General features: G+C 50.5%; 3 protein-coding genes across 6 annotated transcripts; 1 reads left to right on the plus strand and 2 right to left on the minus strand.

The window, feature by feature from the left end:
• Positions 1-123: 123 nt before the first annotated feature.
• On the minus strand, positions 124-8,748 carry LOC128336602 (N-acetylglucosamine-1-phosphotransferase subunit gamma-like). Of its 3 annotated transcripts, XM_053276503.1 has the most exons (11): positions 7,893-8,400; positions 7,690-7,741; positions 7,322-7,389; positions 7,190-7,244; positions 6,992-7,075; positions 6,165-6,258; positions 4,567-4,681; positions 3,630-3,712; positions 2,598-2,729; positions 2,000-2,081; positions 124-747 (listed from the first exon to the last, which is right to left on the minus strand). In XM_053276503.1, the coding sequence occupies exons 1-11, from the start codon at positions 8,383-8,385 to the stop codon at positions 626-628; spliced, it is 1,380 nt and encodes a 459-aa protein (XP_053132478.1). In that variant the 5' UTR covers positions 8,386-8,400; the 3' UTR covers positions 124-625. The 3 variants fall into 3 exon arrangements, with proteins under 3 accessions (XP_053132478.1, XP_053132479.1, XP_053132480.1); XM_053276504.1 differs by lacking the exon at positions 2,000-2,081 and having other exon boundaries at positions 7,893-8,748; XM_053276505.1 differs by lacking the exon at positions 7,690-7,741 and having other exon boundaries at positions 7,893-8,373.
• A 24-nt stretch (positions 8,749-8,772) lies between these two features.
• TSR3 (TSR3 ribosome maturation factor) lies at positions 8,773-11,889 on the plus strand. Its single transcript, XM_053276515.1, has 5 exons — positions 8,773-8,957; positions 9,766-9,959; positions 10,668-10,841; positions 11,344-11,407; positions 11,486-11,889. The coding sequence occupies exons 1-5, from the start codon at positions 8,773-8,775 to the stop codon at positions 11,601-11,603; spliced, it is 735 nt and encodes a 244-aa protein (XP_053132490.1). The 3' UTR covers positions 11,604-11,889.
• Positions 11,890-13,843: 1,954 nt separating this feature from the next.
• UBE2I (ubiquitin conjugating enzyme E2 I) lies at positions 13,844-20,208 on the minus strand. 2 transcript variants are annotated; one of them, XM_053276516.1, is made up of 7 exons: positions 19,913-20,208; positions 19,464-19,559; positions 18,327-18,410; positions 17,530-17,602; positions 16,425-16,534; positions 15,535-15,614; positions 13,844-14,498 (listed from the first exon to the last, which is right to left on the minus strand). In XM_053276516.1, the coding sequence occupies exons 2-7, from the start codon at positions 19,527-19,529 to the stop codon at positions 14,435-14,437; spliced, it is 477 nt and encodes a 158-aa protein (XP_053132491.1). In that variant the 5' UTR covers positions 19,530-19,559; positions 19,913-20,208; the 3' UTR covers positions 13,844-14,434. The 2 variants fall into 2 exon arrangements, with proteins under 2 accessions (XP_053132491.1, XP_053132492.1); XM_053276517.1 differs by lacking the exons at positions 19,464-19,559; positions 19,913-20,208 and adding an exon at positions 18,556-19,383.
• Between the last annotated feature and the right edge of the window lie 3,234 nt (positions 20,209-23,442).

Raw genomic sequence — 23,442 nt, forward strand, 5'->3', positions numbered from 1 at the left:
CATTTCACCACACAGAAATCAGCTCTTCAACTAGAAATGTGTCAGAAGAGGTCCAGATAGGGCCACAAAGGGCAAGACCAGGCCAAGTGAGCGGGGAAAAGTACCTTTGTGGAACACGGCACATGCTTTCAGCTCTGCATCTTTATTTAAAAATCCCCAGACAAGGTCTTGTTGCATCAAAGACACCTTTTGCTGGGCAAAACCTCCCACCAAGCGCAGGCAGCTCTTTGCGGGGGTGGGGTGGGGGGCAGCAGCATGAGGTCAGAGTCTCCACTGAAGGGAGCTGGAGCGCACACTAGTCACCAGGCCTGGAAGCAGTTGGCAGTTCCTCTGGCCTGAGGCACCAGAGCAGACCCTTGCAAAGCACAAGCCCAGGCCCCCAGCAGGCCGGCTGTGCTTCTCCAGGCAGAAGACGAGCCGAGGGCCCCACCTCACTTCACCCCAGTGCAGGACAAGCCTCGAACCAGAAGCAGATTTGAAAGTACATCAGATGCTGGCCTGCAAAGAACATCGTCTCCGATGTAACCAGTTCTCTCCTCAAGGAAGGGTTCAGAGAACCACATAATGGGGATGAAATCCATTGCCACGAGAGATTCTGTGCTGAGCATTTCCAGGTAGAATTTCCTCACAGGGCGTCCCTCCCAATGCCTGTGTCTCCGTGCAGGTGCCGATCAACCTGTGAACTGGTGGTAAGAGGTGGCTTTTCCGTCACTAGTGCCTGAGCGACATGCTTATGATGGTTTCCACCTAGAAAACAGAGAATGATTGCCTATAGCTGAACTCACATTAGCACATTTCAGTCTGCATGATCTTATCAGGGACACCCATGAGGCATGGATTGGTTCCCACAATTTAATGTTTCATTAAAACACACACTCCAATAAATGCACAAATACTGCATCCGTTAAATCAAAGACAAGAATGGCCAAAACTGAGTGATCCCTCATGGCCCCAACTCTGTACAAGAGTGGCCTGCTCGCCAGGACACAATAGCTAGTCCGTCTCTGGAGCAGAGAACATGGGCTGCTGGGGGCCTCGCCATTCAGAACTTCCACCCCATTCCTAGCACCCACTGCTGCTTGGACCAGCTGGTGGACCAGTCAGATGCTGGAAGGGCCTTGCTCCTGCCTCCAGAGAGGAACACATCTTCCTGCTTCTGACCGGCCCATGAGCTGTCTGGGAACGGAGGGTGCATATGCACTCTGTGTTTGCATCAGGGTGCACGTGCACACTTCACTCCCAGCTGGCTTGTGGGCTGGTCAGAAGCTGGCAGGTTCAGAGAGGAACAGGGCCCTTCCAGATCTCACTGCTCTGTCAGCCGGCTGGCAAGCAGCAGCAGCAAGCAGAACGGGTGGCAGGAGGGACAGTGCTAGCAAGGCACCGCCAACAGCAGGCGCAGTGGCAAGGCGCCGCTGTTGAAGGAAGGGCCGCCCCTGTGAATACAAGCCCTCTCTGCCCTTGCTATGACACTGCTCAGTCTTCTGCTAAGGAGAGAACAAAAGGAAGCAAGCAGCCTGATGACAGTTCACGTAGCACCCAGACTAGAGAGGTCCAAATGCTCTCAACTGGTGCAGGCTGAAAGCCCCAAGCGAGGATTTATCCTCCACTGCTGAAGCTTTCAAGCAAAGCAACCACACGTTTTATCGTAAGGCCTCAGAAAGGAGTGATTCAGAGTCCTTCCAATCCACTCTACAGAAAAGGACTCCAGAGAAGCTGTCCACTTCCAGGATGGGAACAGCCAGAGGCATTTTTGGCTCCCCTGCCCCCAATACGGAGATAGAGACAGAAGCTGCCTTTGAACATCCCTTTTCTTCTGATGTAACGTGTGCCTGTGTGTGGTCTAACCACAAAGACTTGCAGCCTGATTCTGTGTCTTCTTACTTTTAAGGAGCTCTTACTGAGCTCAAAATCATTTATTTCCCCAGAAATGTTGACAGGGTTGCCACCTTAATGTTGGATGATCTATCAAGAAGGGGAGAAAAAGAATTGTGAAACTTACTCAAGACTGCTTCATATACAACTCCATGCTGAGTTAATAATTCTATAAGTTTCTGTACATCTTTAGAAAGTTGTTGGTACTCCTAGAAAAAGAAAGGGGAGTTCTTTCTCACCACCATATCAGCCATTTACACAATGGCAGCACACACAAGCTGCCCGAGCAGAAAAGCTTCAGACACGGAAACAAGTAGTATGAAGGTGGACTTGTTGAATCAGGGCAGTGATTCTTTCTAGGAAATCGGATCTAATTTATCCTACAATTAGGCAGCTCAACATAAGAAGCCAAACCAGTGACCCATTAATTTTTCTATGTAAACCTTTGAGAACTTTTGTTGAAAGTGATCAATATTTGTAATTGTAGTAGTGGTAACAACAGTTAGGGCCCTCCCAACTCTGGGGTTCTTCACAAATAGCAGGTCTTAGCCACCATTACTCCAGTTGGGAGGCAGCAGTCCCTGAAGCCTGGTGGTGGCTTTGCAGCCTGGAACACGCCCATCCGCCACCTCCCGTTGTTAGGGAGACTCTCTGTGAACAGCCAAGAGAGCAGAACGCAGGCCAGCTGCAGCAGCCACAAAGCCCATCAGCCACCCGCTGTGCACCTTGTTGCACTTTTCTATGGAGTCAAATTCCAGATGTTGCCGTGTTTGATGTTCTCTCTCACTCCCACTCCGTCTTGTTGATTTTAAAAATCTGGCTTCTTCAAATATCTCTCGTAGCCTTTTCTTGTATCCCTAGAAAACAAAAATACCAAATTAAACCTTATTTTTCACAACATATCAAATTGATTTTCAGGCAGACTGTGGTGGAGACATATTGCTTTAGTTGGCCTGATGGATGAGCTCTCACTGGGAACTGACCAAGGGAGTGACACTCTGTTGGTCCTTTGGATCCCTCTGTGGCTTGCGATACCATTGACCATGGTATCTTTTTGGATTGCCTGAGAAGGTTGAGTGGGGAGGCACTGTTTTACAATGGCTCTGTTTGTACCTCTTGGGCAGATTTCAGAAGATGTCTCCAAGTGACAGCATCTGAACTCTGCCTGAGAGGTACAGGCGGACTGTTGCTTTTCAAAGCGAGATTTTATATGGAATCCCACAGAGTCCCATACGATCTCTAATGCTTTTTCACATCTGTATGAAACCACTGGGGGAGATCATCAAGAGACTTGGTGCAGAGTGCTGTAGGTATGCTGACAACACCCAAATCTATTTCAACATGTCAGCTTCATCAGGAAATGGAATAACCTCCCTAAATGCTGGTTTGCAGATGGTAATAGGCTGGATAAGGAATAAAAAGCTGAATCTGAATGCAATTAGGGTGGAGGTGCCCATTACAGGAAGCCTGAATCAGAAGTGTGGGTGTTAATATGTTTGTTTTAAGCTTAGGTTTCCTTTTAAACTAAGTTTTCTCAAAAAGAAATATTCCTTATTTCTTTAAAAAAAACCAGCAAAGGGTTGAGCGGAGGTGGCTGGCGTGCCAGACAAGAACACATTTGGGGGTCCAGGTGGGGTGAGGCAGCAGTTGCTTCCACCAACCCACTGCTTGAGGGGACCCCTCCTCCACTAGCAGGGAGGGACTCTCTGAGGGAAGAAAGGTGGCTGCATTCAGGCCCTCAAGCTGTGCAAACCAACCTGCTGGGTGATGAGCTCCTCGTACAGCAACTGCTCTGCTTCATCCCACTTTCTCCGAAGCACTTCAGGCAAGGAAGGGTACACTGGGAAAGAGAAGAACCCTGTCCCTGAATCCGCTCTGCTACTCTGGCTGCTGCTTTCCAGCCCAATCCTCTGCTCACTTACTCTCAGGCAAGCGAAAACAGGATTGTGGCCCACCTGCCATGTACACCCGCTGCTGTCACGTCCCCATGTGCTACCAGCACTGGAGTGCCACCTGCAAAACCGTGAGACTAGGGGCATGATCCTGCTGGCGCCAGGGGCCAAAGTGGTTGGAGCTGGACATGAGGCTGTGGAAGCAGCCCCACACGGCCTTCACAGAGAGGCTACAAAAGCAAGAAGCTGTTTCTCCAAGGCTCAAGAGGAGACCGCCTCCCCTCCCGCACCTTTGAGTAAAGGAGGAGGAGGATGTGGTGTGCCCCAGAGTCATGCTGAGCACCTTGATGCATTCCCCAAGCTCACCAGGATGCCACAGCTAAGGTCTCGCCTTCCCTCCTAAGTGCAGGGCAGCACGGCCAGCCAGAATGTGTGCAGCACTGGCGCGCGTCCTGTGACACCATCACACAGAACTTACACCAGCATAGGCAGCCGCTGGCATCACAGTAACAAAGTACCGCACTGTTATTTAGCAGAATGCCACTCAAGGGCTGCTGTGGCGAAGGAGGCCTTTTCATCGCCTCGAAAGGAGGTAGATTCTGAAACCAGCAGCGGGAGATCTCTCAGTCCCACTGTAGTGAGGACAGCCGAGCTCAGCTCTACTGGTGCTGGCATAACAAGACTTCCTAGACTAGGGAATGATGGGCATTTCAGACATATACAATGTTAAAATTTCAGCGCAAGTGAACATCATTCCGGGGCTTCCAAATTCACACCCACAGAGTTATTTACCTTACCTTACCTAAGAGAGAGTGTAGATGACAAACCAGTGGCGTTTCAAATGTGAGAGAATAAACACAAGTGCTGGGTTCAGATACGTGAGCCAATCTGTTGCTGGTTCCACACACAAGAAGAACCTGGGAAGCAGAAAAATGGAAAACTCGTGAGAACAGGTTAATATGTCACTGTGGCTGGCTTCATGTTGAATCCAAGCCCCATTTCAGCAGGAACCACTTGTTAACTTGTTAACCAGCAAGCAGCAAGTATTGCTAGAGCATTAAGGAAAGGAGCTTCATTGTTCCCATTAAATACAAGTAATACCCTCTGCTTTTTTTGCCCCAGATGCAGTATGGTACATTTAGCAAGTAGACACAGATTAGCAGAAAGCTGCTACAGGACCTTTTACCTCTTCCAATATTAGCAAAGTGCTTCATTCAGAAAAAATCCCCAAACATTGCCTCTTGTCTTATGTTTCTTTTTAGATTGTGAACCCTTTGGGAACAGGGACCCATCTTATTTATTTATTATTTCTCTATATATACTGCTTTGGAAACTATTGTTGAAAAGCGGTCGTCGTCTGTGGGGGAGCCTTCTGAAGAAGAGGTGAAGTATTGAGCTACACCAGCACAGTGCACCTACTTTGCAAGTAGAAGGTCCCTAGTTCCACCCCCAACTAAAAGAGCCACTAGGAAAAAGACTGAGGAAGACCTCACACTGCCTGAGGCCCTGGAGAGGCACTGCCAGCCAGTTGACTGACAGTACTGAGCTCGGTGGCCCATCTGACTCAGCAGACGGCAGCTTCCTCTACTCCACATAAACAATGAAGCATTTTGGAAAAGTGTCATGGTGAGACTTAGGATCGCTTTAGAGCCTTGCAGAAAACACCACTGAAAGACTTCTTTGAACATAAGAACAGCCCTGCTGGATCAGGCCCAAGGAGGCCCACCTATACAACTGCAGGGAGACATGATCAAGGTCTGTAAAATCATGCACGGAGTGGAGAAAGTGGACAGAGAAATTCTTCTCCATCTCACATAACACTAAAACCAGGGGTCATCCCATGAAACTGATTGCCAGGAAATCTAGGACCAACAAAAGGAAGTACTTTTTCAGACAACACATACTCAACTTGTGGAACTCTCTGCCACAAGATGTAATGACGGCCAACAACCTGGGTGGCTTTAAGAGGGGTTTGGATAACTTCATGGAGAAGAGATCTAACAACAGCTCCTAGTCAGAGGACTATAGGCCACCTCCAGGCTCCAAGGCAGGATGCCTCCGAGTACCAGTTGCAGGGGAGTAAAAGCAGGAGGCATGCCTTCAACTCCTGCCTGTAGGCTTCCAGCGGCATCTGGTGAGCCACTGTGTGAAACAGGATGCCGGACTAGATGGGCCTTTGGCCTGATCTAGCAGCGCTGTTCTTATGTTGTAGCCTTGCCTCATAAGAAAGGTGCTCCAGGCCCCTGATCATCTTGGTTACCATCTTCTGCACCTCTTCCAGTTCTACAATGTCCCTTTTTAGATGTGGTGACCAGAATTCTCCGCAGTACTCCAGGTGTAACTGCACCATAGGTTTGAATAAGGGTTTCTTTGCTTTATTAGTGAGTCATATTGTTGTACCTTTGTCTGTCTGTTCCTGGCTTCACATGAATCTCCGTGTCTCATCCACATGCCAACAAATGTGTTGTTTTCAATTTCCCATTCATGCCAGATTCTAGGAGAGCAGAAAATGCTTTGGTTTTGTTAAGCAATCTGTATGGCACAAGCAAACATCAAAAGGAAATTTCTAGTGCAAATCTTTTGTACAGGAACGTCAATATTCTGTGTACATTTTCTAGGAGTGGGGGACTAAAGAATCACATTATTCGTTCAAACTTGCTACTTTTATCTGCTCTCCTTGCAAACTCTAAACTTTAGAGTCTAAAGGACTCTTTTTCAATACAGCTAACTTGCTAAAAACAGCTACTCTCATAGTGTTTACTAACCTGAATTTATCCACCTCCACCATTCTCTTTCTGACTGGGACGTATCCCTTCATTACAAGATACGCACTTGCCTCAGTACCTGCTTGTCTCCCAGTCTCTCTCTACATTATCTATCAACCTTGTTTCTCCACCCCATAAAGATCACCACTAATAAAGCAGAATCGAAACCAGTACTGACAGACAAAGCAGCTAAAACGTCTCTGTCCCCTCTACAGTGCAGAGAACAAGAGCAGAAAGGTGCAGGGAACGCGAGGGTGCAGGGAACCTCAGCTACAATTTGGCACAATGGCCGAGCTCAAAGGAGAAGAGTCCTGCTCACAGGCAGCACATTCTGGCTTGCTATTTCTGTGTTTTTAGGGCATGTGTGATTTGCACGTGTGTGAGGCTAAACTCCCAAGACCCAAAGAACAGTATCAAGGAAGCCAAGGCGGCAGGCCCTGGACTAGGCCAGGCTCTCCTTACCCGAGGATCCCACTGTAGGCATTCCACCGGAAGGTCTGCTCGTGCTGAGTGACGTTGTGGAAGGGGCAGAACTCATACTTGTACCTGAGGAGCCCAAAGGACAAAGCCAGCTGCGGGGGGGGGGGGGGGGCTCAGGCGCTCTGCTCTGCCCCCCCACACACAGCCCCACCCCACCCCTTACCCCCAGCAACCACTTACATGGACTCCACGTAGCTGAAGCACTTGCCGGCCAGTCGGAGGAGGTGCTCGGGGCCTGCAGGGAGAGCCGGGTGGGTTGGTGGCTGGGTTGCCCTGAGCAGCACAGCAGCCTCGCTCGGCCCATCAACTCACCTGACGCCGGAGACGGAGCCACCTTGGCCTGGAGCCGGTTGGACGGGGGCAGGAACGGGTTGTTCAGCCTGGGGGGCGGGAGGAGGAGGAGGAGAGGATGCCGTGAGGCGGCCCAGGGAGCAGCAGCAGCCGCCGCCTCCCTCCTGAGCTCGCCCCGCCCCGCCCCGGGCGACCGGCCGGCCACCGGGCCCAGCGAGGCTCCAGGAGGAGAAGGAGAGGAAGGAATGGGCGGCTCTGTTACCAGATTTGGCTTTTTTTAGGCCAAGTTTTGGGTTGCGGCCCATCTGACTCACGAGTATACCCCTGCCCGCCCCAGGGAGAAAGGGCCGGGAACCCCCAGCCTCCTCCGCCCCAGGCCCGCCCCTCACCCGAAGCTGTTGGGTTCCTCCACCACCTTCATCTTCCCGGCGGCAGCCAGACCTAAAGCGAGAGAGGGAGAGGAGCGCGGGTGGGGTGCCCGGGTGGGGTGGGGTGGGGTGGGGTGGGGTGCCCGGGTGGGGTGGGGTGGGGTGGGGTGCCCGCCCTCTCTCCCTTCCCTCCCCCCCGCGGGGGGGGCTGCTCCGCCTCTTACCTGCCAGCAGCAGGAGCAGCGACAGCGGCGCCGCCTTCGCCGCCCCGGGCCCCGCTCCCGGCCCTTCCCCAGCCGCCATCTTGCTCCTCCGCCGCCCTGGCCCGGAAGCGGCTCCCCTCCGCTTCCGGGGCTCCTTCCTCTTCCTTCTCCCTCTGAAGTGCCCGCCATGAGTCGGCCGCTGCGGCCAGGAGGAGGAAGGGCGCGGCGGAGGCGGCCGCAGCAGCCCCCCAGTCAGCCCCGGCCGGATCCCCGCGAGGGCCTGGCCGTGGTCCTGCGGGAGGGTGAGCGGGCGGGCGGGCGAGCGGGCGGTGCTGGGTGGATGCGTGTCCTCCCCGCCCCATTCAGACGTAGCAGGAGCCAGCTTAGAGCCGCGGTCTGTGCCCTGAGGACGACGACGCCCCTCCCCAGCTCCTCGGGGAACTCCAGAGGCGGGTGGGGGGATCCCCCGGCCCCCGCTGGTCCCCGAGCTGGTTCCGCCCACTTGTGCCGCCATGTGGACGCCAGGCTGTGGGCGTGGCTCCGCCGCTCCAGGAAGTGGCGGGCGATTGGCCCGGAGCCCGAAGGGGGCGGGGGCCGATGCCTGGCGGGGAGTGACAGCTCGGCCCCGGGCGGCCCCCCTCCGGCGAAGCGAGCAGCAGCCGCCGCCGCCCCCCAGCTCCTGAGTCCGGGTCGGGAGATGGTAAAGGGGGCCCTGTGCTTCGGTTGCCAGGCCGGGTTGCACGTGTTCAGACAGGACCCGGCCCCAGAGGTGGCCGGCGACCTGTAACTCTGGTTCGGTGCCCTGTCTGAATGCGGCCCCCTCCTCCTCCTCTTTCTCCCCCCCCCAGCTTCCTTGGAGAGCGGTGGAGAGGAAGCCGGAGCAGCTCTGCAGGGGCCCGGGATGGCGGCGGCGGCAGCAGCGGCGGTGCGGCTGGCAATGTGGGACTTGGGGCAGTGTGACCGAAGGCGCTGCACAGGGCGGCGGCTGGTGCGGAAGGGCCTGGTGCGGACGCTGCGCCTCGGACAGCGCTTTGGGGGGCTCATCCTCAGCCCCACCGCCAGCCACCTCGTCTCCCCCGCGGACAGGTGAGGAGGGGCATGGCTCCCAACCTGCCAGCCAGACTGCCTCTGAATGTGGAGGCTCTACTGAGCTCTCGTGTTGCCAAATCCCTACCCCAGTCAGTGGCCTTCACTATCTCTTGGGCCAGGGAGTTCCATGTCCAAATGAGGCCGGGTCCCTAAAAGGCCTTCTGCAGCTCCTGCCAGTCAGTTTGCTTAGATGATTGCCCTGTTCTAGGTTCTAAAGCTAGGGGAAAGGCTTCTCGTTGAGGCATCCTGGGAGAAGTCTCTAGCGGGAGCCTCTCTCACTCTTCAGTTGCCTTTCCCCTGAAACTAACACACACACACACACCCCATGCCACTGCACCCTTTCCTCATGCAGAGGATGCTCTAGTCTCCTCCTGATCCTTTGGCTGCCCTATTCTTCCTTGAGATGGCATGGGCAGCCAGAGCTGTTTCCCCCCATGCCACACATGGCTGCTTTGCTTTTCTCAGGTGCCTGGTTCTCTTTTTCTGCCTGTAACTTATCTTTCCCCCCACACACATATGTTTGTGCCACAGCAGCTTCCACCCTTACCCCTGAAGCATTCTGGACAACTCATACAGATTTGAGCAAGAGACAAAGTATCCTCCCCAGATGGTGTTGCTGCAAGCTTGGTCAAGCAACTGTGTGCTTCTGGTTGGTCATTCTAATTTCTTTTAGCAAGAACTGTAGCACCGAGAGGAAATTGCTGATGCTTTTGAGCAAGTCTTGTCTCCTACTCAGGCTCTGTTGTCAAAACAGTCTGGATCTCAGACGGCCTTCACTCACACAGCCTTATTTGAACCTTTTCAGGCAGATTGTGGCTCAGAATGGAGTTGCAGTGGTTGACTGCTCTTGGGCAAAGCTGGACGAGACGCCATTTAGCAAAATCAAAGGAAGCCATCTCCGGTTGCTGCCCTACTTGGTGGCTGCAAATCCAGTGAATTATGGCCGGCCGTACAAGCTGTCCTGTGCGGAAGCTTTGGCTGCTGCGCTCTGCATTGCAGGTGAGGCTGGGGGGAAGGGTCACGAATCCAGGTTGTCTTTCTCATTCTTCCTCCACCTTGCAGGGACTGTAGGAATACCTGTTTGTAGCTGCTTTCATGGCCTTACATATTTTCTGGATGAACAAGTCAGGTTTGCAAATGTTCTTAGGAATGAGCCGTGGAGGGGTGGTGGTCTGCCAGCAGGTACATGACAGAGCTTTCAGTGCAGAGAAATGCTAACCTCGCTTCCCCCACAGTACCCTCCCTTCTTATGTCAGTGCTGCTATGGCCTATATACAGTCCCACCTTTTGAAAGAGTGAAATACGACAAGGTGTTGAAGAACTTTAGAAGAACTAGTTTTAATGTCCTTAGCCAGTAGGGGAAATGATTTAGCAGTTGCTTTTGAAATAGAAGCAAAGGAAAGAAAGGGTTAACAGAGTGGGACTAGTTTGTGTTACACGAGGGAAAAATATAGACTTTTGAAGCATTCTCTCTGAACTCAGTTATAAGGATTCTGTTCTTATTTTGAGGAGCTGCTCTCTGTCAGAGCTAAAGTAAGAAATTGTAAACCCTGTCTTTGTCTGATTGCTTGCTTAAGATTGGAATCCAGCTGCTGGGAAAGTCTCAAGTACTACCTTCAGGGGTCAGACAGATGCCTATAAATAAATTAATAATAATAATAATAATAATAACAACAACAACAGCTGATCTTCCTTTCCTTATTTTAGGATTCTCTGATCTTGCCACAACTCTCTTGCAAAAATTCAAATGGGGAACAGTGTTCCTTGATCTCAACAGAGACCTTCTGGAGAAATATGCTGCTTGTAACTGTGAAGATGAAGTATTGAGAGTTGAACAAGAATTCCTGGCCCATCCCCGTGAAAATGAAAAGGAAGAAATGGGTAAGAACTCATCTTTTGCTTCTCCATTGATGCTTCTTAACATAATGCGTTAACCTAGTCATTACTTCTCAGTCATCAAAAGGCTCCCAATCTCTGTTGTATCATACAAAATATTTTCAGAAGAAGAAAGAATGGTGTCCAGTCTTAGAGCTGCTGCTTCCTCCTTCTCCGGCCAGTCTGCCCCATAACAACATTGGCACCAAAGGGAGGCCAGTCCTGCAAGAAGGCTCTTGAGCAAAGAACTTTCTTGTTTGTGCTTTGCACCAGCAGGAGAGAGGCTCATAAATAGAAGAACTGCTCATTAGCTGATATTGTGGCAAACAGTTTAACCTTGGCTTAGAAAAAATCCATCTCTATGAATTCATAGAAACTGCTTCTGAAGTAGGACCACTTTGTCTTCACTGAGGCATAGGTGGTTCCTTCAGCACTCCATAAACAACAAACCTATTTTTCACCTTGAAAGGGATTCACAGGCTGACCATCTTCATTTGTGGTTTTTCAGATCCTTTTGATGTCGACTCTGGAAAGGAGTTTTCTAATCCCAATAGACCTGCCAGAATCACAGGGTAAGATCTTCTAGCATTTCATTTCCCTTCATGGATGATTATTGGCTTTTTGTTATTAACACTGATCTCCATTTGTAGAATCACCAGGAGTGATGAAAATTCTGATGAGGAGACATCTGAAGAGGACAGCAGCAGCAGCAGCAGCTCCGAGGAACTGGTTGAGGCATGTGCTGCACACAGCAAGCCAGCTGTGTGAAAAGGAGACCTTTCCCCATAAACATGCTCAGGACTGGGCCATAACACTTATCTTTTGATTACTGTGGCATGCTTGGCTGTGAGCAACATAGCAGTGCTGGAGAACCTTCTCGAGCAGGCACCATCAAAAGGGCTCTTGCAGTACAGTTGCCATAAAAGATTCTGCAGTGGAATCAGGGTTTCCCTCCCACGTACATAGGCCGGTTGAATGTACTTTCTCTCTTACTCAAGGCAAATACTGTATGATGAAGACAATGAATGAAATTAAAGAAAAACAGTATTTCACAGCTCTGCTTCTCCTCATCCCACCTGCCATTAAGTTAGGGCTCTGTGGTCGCAACTCGAGGGCACAGTTTACCACCTGTAAGATACTGTGGTTTTAAAAGGGGAGAATCTGGGGATAGTGGCTCTCTCAAAGCGGTGTTTTCACAGTTGACCCCTCACAAGTCAGCCTTATGCCCTGGAGAGATCCTGGTAGTATAGGAATTAATGTCCTGGGCCAAGAACATAGGAAGCTACTTTATACTGAGTCTGACCCTTGGTCCATCTAGTTCAGTATTGTCTACACTGACTGGCAGCAGCTTCCCCAGGGTTGTAGGCAGGAGCTCTCTCAGCCCTCTCTTGGAGATGTTTTTAGAACTGATTGGAAGCAGAGGGGCTGCTTGCCAATAAGCCCTTGTACTGGTCATGGCAGGATGGTTTTAACTGCACTGTCAGAGCAGCTTGCCCTGGAGGTGAAGATTATAGATAAGGGAGGAGTCTATTTCTGTCAATGCTTGTGGGGGAAATACCATGGCACTGTGAATGCATGGCTATAAGCCAGCAAGGAACAATTTCAGAAAAGCTCTTTTAAACCATTCTTTTAGAAACGGCAACTTAACCTTATTGTTGCCTATATGCCCCACATTCCAAAGAGTTATATGCGCTACCTCACAAAAATGTGAATAAAATTGGACACCTTCACTAATTACATTATAGATCAAATTCTAGACAAATTGTGTAAAAGAAAGCCCCAAAGGACCAGCCCTAAGGACATTTTTTAAAAACTGAACAGCTTACCTGCGAGAGATTATACCATCCTGCGAGTGCAATTATAAATTTATATATGCCACTTTTCAACAAAAGTCAAAGTGGTTTATATAGAGAAGGGCCCTCCTACAGATGTTGGCCTACAACTCCCATAATCCCTGGCTATTGGCCACTGTGGCTGGGAATTATGGGAGCTGTAGTCAAAAAACAGCTGGGGGGCCCAAGTTGAGTAGGCCTGAGGGCCCAACCGGAATTAGTGAGACTGGTTATGGGGAAATACAAGATCAACCCATTAAATATGCAAGCACATCCTAGAGGAGGGAAGTATACCGTGAGACACACTTCTCAGACCTAATCCTAATCAGGGTTGCAAGCAGTTTTTAACGGCTCTGACCTTTTGAAGCAAAGAGGCTGGAGAGACAGGATTTAATAGGCTCAGAAGAAAAGCGCTTCCCTTCAGTGCCTAATTAATGTTGCCCCTTCCCACCAGATTTGTTCAGCTGTAAAGTTGGTAAGACCTAACAGCTCAAAGACTCCTGGAAAGTAAAAATAGGCTTAAGAATTTTTTTACAATGAGGCATGCATCCCCTGATCCCACCCCCAATAAAACCACCACCACCTTCTACCCCAGCATTGCATACAGCAGAAGAAGAGGGGAAGGATATGCCTCCCTTCTCCACACTGCCCTACTCAGACTCGGGACTGGGTGAGCAGCAGACAGCACTTTTAGTTTTGCTGGACTACTGCCATTCAGGGCTAACTGAGCAAGAGGCTATGAATCCAGTGCCAGACTGCATCAGCCTGGCACTGCTGTGTTGTATGAGAATGACCATCTCACACACTTGCATGGACAAATGGAGAACCTCATAAAACATTCTCTCAGAATTATTGGTAGTCTCATGTTACCATTGCGCTCATTTCTATTTTTGTTTTACTGTGCTGTGTTTTAGCCTACATCTAGGCATTACTTGCATTTGTCTGTAGAAAGGAAGCTGCTACCAAGTCAGACTATTGGTCCATCTGGCAGTAAGTAGCCATCTCCAGGGAGAGTCCTCAGGCAGAGTTCTTTCATTTCTGCTGTCCAATATCCTTTTAAATGGAAATGTAGCAGGTGGAATGAGACATTTCTATAAACTTGGTCTGAAACTGCTGAGTTGAATCTTTAAGATGACAACAGGAATATTAACTTAAGGAAGAAAGTGAGGCAAAAAGCTTTATAGAAACAGTTTATTTACTCTAAACAGCAACACAGACAAAAACGCCATAAACACAAAGGAAGTGACGCAGAATCAAGATGCTGGCTGACTTTGGATCAGAGGCTTTTAAGCAACAACAACCTAATTCCTTATTGGTAGAAAACAAATTAAGGGGGGGAGGAAGGGGGTGGAGAGCATTTTCTTTTTCTTCATACAGCCAGGTAGAGGCAAAATATACTTCTAAACAGTTTAAAGCATGCCTGCATCAGAGAGCAAAGAAACTAGAGATACTAGTGGATTTATAGAAGTATAAAAGTTTATAGTTTTACAGCAGTTGAAATACTGACATCAATATTAAAATAAAAGCAAGTTTTACATAACAATCAAAAAATACAAAAGACTGAAGGAAGAGACCCTGTATGAAAAACGGGGGCAATTCAGCCAATTGAGAACTGTGTACAAGTGGCGAATATGGAAAATGGCACACATACAACCCCCTCCCCTAAGTGACTATTAATTGTACATAGCAACATTAGATTTGCAAAAGGTTTGTAAACAAGTTCTTGCCAAATTAATCCCTTCCTTTAAGATGCAGTACGACAGGAGCTTATGATGGTGCAAACTTCTTGGCTTGTGCTCGAACCCTCTTTTCGTATTCCACTCTGTTTTGGCTAAAGAGAAAGATGGGGAGACTTTCAAGGAGCAGAGTACACAAGGAATCCTCCCTAGCAGGGAGCTTTCAATCTGCCACAGCTAGCCAGCCCCTTGAATGGCAAGCCCAGCAAGGAAGGTTCCTTCATCAGAAGTGGGTCCATTCCACCACAGGAGGCTGTTCCTGGAACATGGCTGGCTGAGTCACTGGCACAAGCACTAATAGGTTATTGCAAACCAAGTGTTACTCCCAGTTGGAAATGGATGCAGAGTGAAGGGCATAGCAACAGGAGCTCTATTTGCCAGCAGGATATTATAGGGCAAATGGGGAAGGGACAGGGACCACAAGTTATGGAGAGGGAACTTCGGCCCCTTGTCCAGTCACTGAAGACAGATAGGCACACTTGTGTGCACAAGCCTCCAGCCAGCCCTTTTGTCTCAGAACCTTTGGCACATGTGCCTTCATCTCCAGACAAAGGAGCCCAGGAATCTATTGAAACGCAAGTCTGTACTGTACCTATGGCCCGGCAGCAAACCAGCCTCTGATCAAGGAAGGAGGCCAGCCATAAAATTGATCTCTTTCACACTTTTACTAGTAATAAGTAAGTCACTTCAGTAACCCACTAACAGCCAAATAATTTAGCTGACAGACAGCATCTGAATTAACTGCTTGCTTCTATGCAGAATTGCTGGAGGTTCCTGGTTTAAGCCTCATGGCTTAGGCAAGCCTCTCCCCACAGCCTTGGTGCTCCTGGACCTCAACTATGGATCTTACAGGCCTGCTGTAAGAATCACCGAGAATCTGCACAGGAAGTGCTTGAAAGATTAAACTAGCTACACAAAAGTTTTGTGCTATTATCTGCTCAAATGGTTGTTTGGTAGGGGACAGCTGGAAATCTAGTAAGATCTTTGGAGGGGAAGAATTGCAACCCTGGTGAGGCGGCCAAGTCACCTGGGATCTCTTTTGGCACAAGAGCAACTCCAATACTCTCTAATCCTGTCCTCAGAGCTGGCCTTGCTGGGGAACAGGAGTTAACACACAAAAATGCTGCTCACCAGTAAATTGTGTAAGCCTCTGCTTGAGCTGGGTCTTGAATATTTGGTTCATTTAGGAGTTCTTGAATTCCTAACAAGATCTAGATGAGACAGAGAGAAGACAGTGGACCTCTGTGCATGGATAGATCTCTCTACAAAAATGCAGATTCTAATCTGCAGCTTTTGTGCATGCAACCTGGGAAATGCACCTGGCTACCACAGTGTAAATAAAAACATCAAAAATAAAGATACCAGTTTTTCTTATTTAAAAATTATGATTCTTTTTCCAGATTCCAGTAATATAAAGCATCCCTTCAGAGTCCAGTCTCTGAAAACTGTATCCATAACCATCCAAAACACAGCAAGTTAAAGCCAACCTTTTTTTAATCTAGAAGCAGAAGCACACAGTTACATTCTGTGTCCCAGAGAAATGCTGTTTTGCTAACTAGAAGCACTTCGTTTCTTGAAAGTTCCAGGCAGTTAAGTCTTCCAGTAAGTGATCTGTAGTGCCCTTACACTCACGTTTGTGCGTAGAAAAAGAGAGTGCACACTCACAAACAGGAATTCCTAATTTCGCAAAGCTCTCCAGAGCAGATATACCTTCTGAAGGGCAAAAGGTATGAGGGCTAAAAAACCAGAGGTTTTGGACTATGCTCTTGAGCAGTATAAAAGGCCCTCTGTATTTAAAAATAGATGCGGACACAAAAGCAATCAGTTAGAATGTGTGATTGTTCAGGAAACCTATAATTAGAAAGCTGGTTACTTGATTTAAGTCAGTGATGTAGCTGGCCCCATTTCTTGGTGTTTTTAATCAACCCAACCTGTGGGTGACCAAGGCAAAGTAGGATTCCAGCCCAGCCCAGCGGGTTCTTGGGCTGTGAAGAAGCCCTGTGGGGCAGAAAAAAGCATACCTGTTTAATTGTGATTGCAGGCCTCCAATCCTTATCCTCTTCTAGGATGGACAGGCACACTGTGCCTGACGGGTACACATTAGGATGGAATAAGGGTGGCTCAAATTTGCCTGCACAAGAAGAGAAGTCATTCAGCACGGTTCACTTCAGCCCTTAAGAAGCTATTTTAAAGAGCAAGGCTGTAGCAACAAGCTGGGGAAGAATGTCACCCAGCAGTGGGGCACCCCCCCACACACACCTGTAGAAACATGCCTTTCCCCCCCATGACCCAACTTTAGCTTCAGGAAAGGAAGGGCCATTTGGGCTCAATACAGTATCAATTCAAGTCGAATGTTGTCTCAGCTGACTTGAGAGCAGTGGAGTGAATGCTTTAGTGGTGCTGCTGTCCTGCAGAAAGCCCAATGAGTCACTTGGGGAACTAAGATGGCACTCTGCTGGTCCTGATCAAATACTCCCACTTAGACCCTGCAAGCAATGCACCGCTTTAATTCCTTTCCAGGTGGGGCAAATGTTTCAAGCAAATTGAAACACAGTTAGTATTCATTAGAACAATAATGCTAACTGAAGACTGAAAAGCTTTTTTTCTTTAAGCAACTAGAAGTTGAGTCTAGAAAGCCACAGACAAACTTTTAAAGATACATCTCACTTTATCCACTTCTTCCCCTGAATATCCACAAAGGGAGGCACTTTTCAGAGCTCCTAATGACAATGTCACAAGTCGCAATTGAAAAAGGCATAAAACTCAGCAAGGAATCCTTGAACTTAGTGGTTTAGGGCCGTATGCTCCCAAGACTTCTAAAACAGAAAGGGAGAGTGCAAAGGGACTCACAGTGTCCTCTCTGCAGACCCTGTGCTTCTTCAAAGCACCTCGACTTGATCCCTGCTAGAAGCAATAAGGCCTCCTCCACCTGTGAGCACAGTGGCTCAGGGCTGCACCACTTTGGTCCTCCTGCAGATGCTGGCCTACAACTCCCATCATCCCTGGCTACTGGCCACTGTGGCTAGGGATGGCAACAGCTGTAGTCCAGCAACAGCTGGGGGCTGTCGTGCAGCCCTGCAAAAGATTAATACCCATGGGACAGTTCTGTACTCTCCCTTGGCTTACATTTGGGGGGAGAGGAGGGATAGTCATCCTTAAAAAGCATCCGTAACTTAAACAGGCCTCCTTCCCACGGTGTCTGTTAAGAAAGCATAGAAAAGTGTTAGCAATAACAAGACTTATTTCAGCTGCAAAGGGATCCCATCTAGGCCAGTTCAATTTCCAGATGGAAGAACTGGACAAGTCAGCTGAATGCAGGCAGCCCCACACAGTCCAACAGAGGCTACAGCAGGGCTGCTCAACTTCGGCCCTCTTACAGATGCTGGCCTACAACTCCCCATCCCTGGCCATTGGCCACTATGGCTGGGGATTATGGGAGTCGTAGTCCAAAAGCAGCTGAGAGGCCTAACTTGAGCAGGCCTGGGCTATAGCAATAGCAAAGGTGTCCAGACCCACCACTTTCTGAGTACAAGCTGAATGTCAGAAAGAATGCCAACAAGCATTTTGGAGCGGTGAGCCCAGTCTCCCTCCCTCACTCCAGCAGGCACCCATCCAACTCAAGTTCATAGCCACCATCATCTTGAAAGCTTCTTAGGAGGCAGGTGCCCCACCTCAGTGATATGCAAGCAGTTCCAGAATGGACAGTGAAAGGTGCAGTTCCCCAAGAGTATCTAGATCCGTAAATGACACTTGTAGATGTCATAATGTGTGTGAATATTTAAGAACACAGTGAATTGAGGCATTTCACTTATATAGGTGGTAACATTTGAATGTGGCAGAGCTTACTCATGCGATCCTGATTAAAAAAATAAAATAACCCAGCAAGAACAACAGTGCTGCAGAATGCATGTATCCAGTCTTACCCCTTTCTTCCCTGGAATAGCACATTCCCAATTCATGAGATTCATTGTGCCATCTGGATTTTTTGTTGGTACTGCTACAAAGCCCTGAAATAGATTAGGTAGTTAGCTGAACAAGATGCCAGACGACATACACAGGAAATAACATATTCTAGCCATTGCAATAAACATGCCAATAGGCAACATTAAGCACTATACAAAACATCCTAACACACTGATAAAAGCCAAGCACCTCTTTAATGCAACAGTTCAGCAATCATCACTCTGAGAACAATTTTAGATTGTGTTCAACAGAAGAGAGACCCCAGTCCACCCATGGACCGTTGCCCTGGACCGATTCTGCGGCACCACCCAGTATCTGCCTGCTGCTGGGATTCCTTGGAAAGAAAGCTGGGTGAGGTGGGTGGCAGGGCCTGGACCAGGAGGACCCTTCTGAAGCTCTCAGTGGAGAGTGCAGACCTGAGACAGTTGCAAACAGGGGCTCCCCAGCTTTTAAGACGAGGGTCTCTCTTCTCCCACAGACCTTCAGCTCAGGAACCCCACAGAGATTTTTAGAAAGAGTCACAGTTATGAGCAAGGCTACTCCTGCCACCGCTGTCCATCCAGACTGAGTCGGTGCTGGTCTTCTGAGGCCTGACCGTCCGGCCGAGGGGAGGGGCACGCCCGGCTCCAGCATGCGGCCCGGCGCGGGGAGACCTCCATCCTGCCTGCTGCCCTTCTACAGGGGCGGGCACTTGGCTGCGGATGTGTCAGCCTCCGAGGGGCAAAAGGGAGGGCAGCTGCGGGGCTCGGAGCAGCATCCCGCGGGGCACCCCGGGCCGAGCCGATGAGGGGCGGATGCCGCCACGGTGGGGGGCCGGACTCTGGAGCGGCCTGGTCCTCGCCGCCCTGGAGGGAGCCCCGCGAGGGCCGGCCGGGCCCCACCGCCAGGCCTCCACCCCTCCCCGCCCGCAGGCTGCGCCCCTCGCGGGCCAGCCCAGCACTCGGAGCCCGCCTGCCTGGAGGCTCCCCGGTCTCCAGGGGCCCCCCCGGGCGGGGCTCCGCCGGCAGCAGCAGCGCCTCCCGCCTGCGCCTCCCGCCTGCCCCCGGCGCGGCGGCCCCCGCTTTCTCCCGGCGGCAGGGCCGGCCGCGCGCACTTACGAAGGGGTGGTCCTTCCTCCAGGCCTTCCTCTCCTGGGCGAGTCTGCTGAGCGCGATGCCGGACATCCTCCGCCGCCTCCGCCTCTGCTCGGTCCTCTGCAGCAGCAGCAGCAGCAGCAGCCCCGCAGGAAGGGGGAGAAGGAGGGGAAGAAGAAGAAGAGGAGGGCGCAGAGGCGGCCCGCGCCGCCCGCTCAGCCAGGCCGCCAAGCGCCGCCCCCGCCCAGGCCCGCCGGGCTAACCCGAGCCCGCCACTCCACTCCTCGGCGCCAGGCGCCAGCCGCCCCCGCCCGCCTCCAGGCCCGGCCCAGCTCGGCGGCTCCTTCCCTCCGCCGCCCCCCACCCGAGACCGGGCCTGACCTTGGGCCTAGGCCCGCCCGCCCGCCTTCCCTCCCCCTCGCCCCATTCCGCCGCGGGGCCGGCCGGGCCGCGCTCCCCTTCCTCGGCCTCACCGTCAGCGGCCGCAACTCCCGCGCGCGTGTCCCGGATTCTGGCGGCGGCGGCGGCGGCGGCAACAGCAGCAACGGCGGCGGCGAATGACCCGGATGTTCCCGGCTTGCCTCCCCCCCTTTTGTCTCAGGCCTGGACGTTTCCTCGCAGGAAGCGGAGCGCTTCGGCGCAGCCTGTCCCTCAGCGCGACCCGTCCGCCTGACAGCGCCTGCGCCGTGCTTGCTTTGGTGCCACAGCACGCCCACTGTGTAGGACTCGGTGCCTCAGAGGGGAGCCAGCCTGCGCGCGCGGGACTCCCTTTGATCCCGCCTCTCGCCCGCAGGTAGGCCCCGCCCAAAGGTGTTTTCCATCTAGAGTCAATGGCTTCAAAGACGTCTAGAGTGACGATCAAAGTGTCTTCCTGGAGAGTAGCAGCTGCTTCCCGTAGAAAATGCGGAAGAAGAACTATGAGAGCGAGATTTACAAAATTATGCAGGGTGTGAAGAGAGTGAGATGTTTCTCCCTCTCTCACAATACTAGAACCAGGGAACTGGTTCATCCCATGAAACTGATGGCTGGGAAATTTAGGAACAACAAAAGGAAGTACTTTTTCACACATAATTAACCTATGGCATTTTCTACCACGAGATGTGGTGATGGCCACTAGCTTGGATGGCTTTAAAAGGGACTTGGACAAATTCATGGCCAACGGAAATATCCATAGCAACTAGTCTGGTGTCTATTGGCCACCTCCAGCCTCAGTGGCAGGATGCCTCTCCATACGTTACAGGGAGGAACAGCCAGCCAGAGGGCATGCCTCACCTCTTGCCTGAGGGCTTCCCTGGGGCATCTGGGGGGCCACTGTTGGAAACAGGATGCCGGACTAAATGGGTGGGCCTGATCCAGCTGCCCTTGCCAAGTAAAAGTCTCCACCCTTTCCAACTCAGGTGCCAAATTGTGCTTTCAGAAGGTTCTGGGTATGTTTCCCTGCCAATGCAGTCCACATTGTAGGGAAGAGAGTCCAACAGTGTGCAGAGTAGGCCAAGCAGGGTAGCATCCCCTTTCCCAGTGACTTTAAGAGGGAGATGCAGCAGCTGATGCCTGCAGCACAGCCCTTTCTCTGTCCATGCTCCAAGAAACCACTGTGGGGAACACCTCTCCCATCCAACCCGATCACCCACCACTTTTTCCTTTGGGTTTCCCAACAACCCTCAGATTGAATCCAAGGCTGGCCCACCAGGCAGGTTGCCTGGCAAGGCTTGCACATGGACCTTCATTCCACGAGAGAAGCCCAGAGAAAGCAGCAAGATCAGAGCAGCAGGCTGGATGGGTCACGATGTTGCCAGCAGCCTTGAGTTTTCTGGACAAAGTGTCCACAATGAACCCAGCAGGAGCCTTCTCACACAGGGGCTTTACCCCAAATCTCCTCTGGAAGGGAGGGAGAGTTCTCAGCAGCCAGATTCCCACCGAGGTCACTTTGACGTCTTTGGAAGCACACACACACACACACACACCCAAAATTGGGATTTTCCTTCCAGATTTCACTTCATCCCGATTTATGTGCAAGTTTTAAAAATCCTGTTTTACCCCAAGTTTCTGGAGATAAATCGCAGCAGGCACTGACAAGTCTTCACATTAACATGATAAGAGCAAGTCATGCCTATGAAATGCAAATATTCTAGAAAGCTGCCCAGAGGCAAAGAGTGGATTTCTCTCTCTGCTGCTCTTTGAAAGTTTTGGGAGGGGGGGAGATCCTGGAAGGAGAGGGAATCTGCAGTCTGCAGAGGGCTCTCCTTGCAGAAAATGAGCATTTCCTTGCTATCATAGAACCTCCTCAGTGAGACTTCAAGCTATAAAAGGGAGGAAGACCATTCAGAAAATGGAAGTCCTGCCTCAATGAAGAGAACAGTAAGGAACATCAACTCTGCCAAAAGAAATGCAAGGAGAAAATAAGGGGATGCAAAGTGAGAGTTGGAGGAGCATACAGCTAGAAGGGGGTTGCAAAAGCAGAGGCGATGCTGCAGAAAGGCTGACACATGCTGGGGACTTGTGTGTGTTGGGGTGGGGGCAGAAAGCCAAGGCTGACTAATTAAGCAGGGGTGTGCGCGCTCACCTCAACAGAGCCAGAATACAGAGGGTATTTTCATAACAGTACTAAACCCTTGGGGGAAAGGGAGGTGTGGCATTCTGCCACCTCTAGAAAGCCATTGGTCATAAGCAAAGCATGGAAGTGAGCAGCTCAGAGCGGGGGGGGGGGGGGCTGCTGCCCTAACGCTGCGAGTCTCTGGCCTGATAGCGCGAGAGCTAGAAGCCCTGTTAAATCAAATCAAATCTCTTTATTTTGGTCAGCGACCAGCATGAGATTAAAACAAATGTTGAAGAGAAGACAATCAAACTTCTACTACAAACAATAAAACCAAATAAATTTTTAAAAGGCTTCCTGAACATAGATCAAGGTACTGTGAGTACTACTAAAAATACATAACTAAGAATAAAAGGAGACAGCAATATTTCATACTTATGAGACTATTACACACACACAATTTGAATATTTTCTAAATTATATATGTATTATTTTAAGTGTTAAGCTGGTCTAAGGACTGTAATAAATTTACTACTTCATATTACACACAAATCAAAATTCAAAGAGTTGCCTTCCCGACTCCTGAATCTGAGAGGGATTCAACAATTCAGGAGCTTGGGAAAATTTAGTTGTTAGATTTACTGATGATATACAAGTGATCCCAATAGCTGCGTGCCCATCTGCAGTTAGCCACACTGTAGCTACAAAAGATGCTCTGGCCTTAAATCCATCACCTCTTTCCCCGTTGTTAAGCTCTTACGCAAACGGAGGGCTGCGCTACAAAATTTAGCTACCTGTCTGGTGGTATTGGAATCACTTCCAACAGCCTACCAATCATCCGAGGAGAATCAAGACCTGGGCATTTAGCCATCAAAGGGTAAATGAGATCCCCACGCAGGTCTCTAGAGAAGAAACGTTCCAACAGCACATGGGTGACTGTTTCCACTTGACCCTCCTCACATGGGCAGAGCGCCCATAGGGAGTCCCTCTACATCTGCCCTCTGAGGGCTGAAGGCATTGCATCTCGCCAGGGTAAAAACTCTTCTAAGTAGGGGCACCACCAAGAGAGTGAGGCAGGATGCTGGGGCCAAACGATACCCGATTCCTGGCTCTGAAAGTCAGGTGCCCTGGCTAGATCCCTTTGTCTCTCTTCGCTGTTTGATGGTGAGCTTCCAAGCTGTCTCCAGACTTGGTGTAAGCAAGGCAGACTGAGCGAGGAGGCCCAAGGCGGTCATCTTTGAGTTCAGAGCACACTGCCAGGTCGACTGATAGGAATCCTCTAATACGAAGAAGCGGCTCAGCCCAGCGGCTGAGGAAAAAACCCCAGCCAGTCAAACAGCGCCATTTGCGGGATTTATGGCGGGTTCTCTGCAAGGTTTTGTTTGAAGTTGCCTGAAAAGCCCAATGCAAGAAGTGGATTGTTTTTTACTCCAGCTATAAATTGGGCTACACTCTAACGCGCTGTAAAAA

Source organism: Hemicordylus capensis, chromosome 13, assembly GCF_027244095.1.
Source record: "Hemicordylus capensis ecotype Gifberg chromosome 13, rHemCap1.1.pri, whole genome shotgun sequence".
NCBI classification, from domain to species: domain Eukaryota; kingdom Metazoa; phylum Chordata; class Lepidosauria; order Squamata; family Cordylidae; genus Hemicordylus; species Hemicordylus capensis.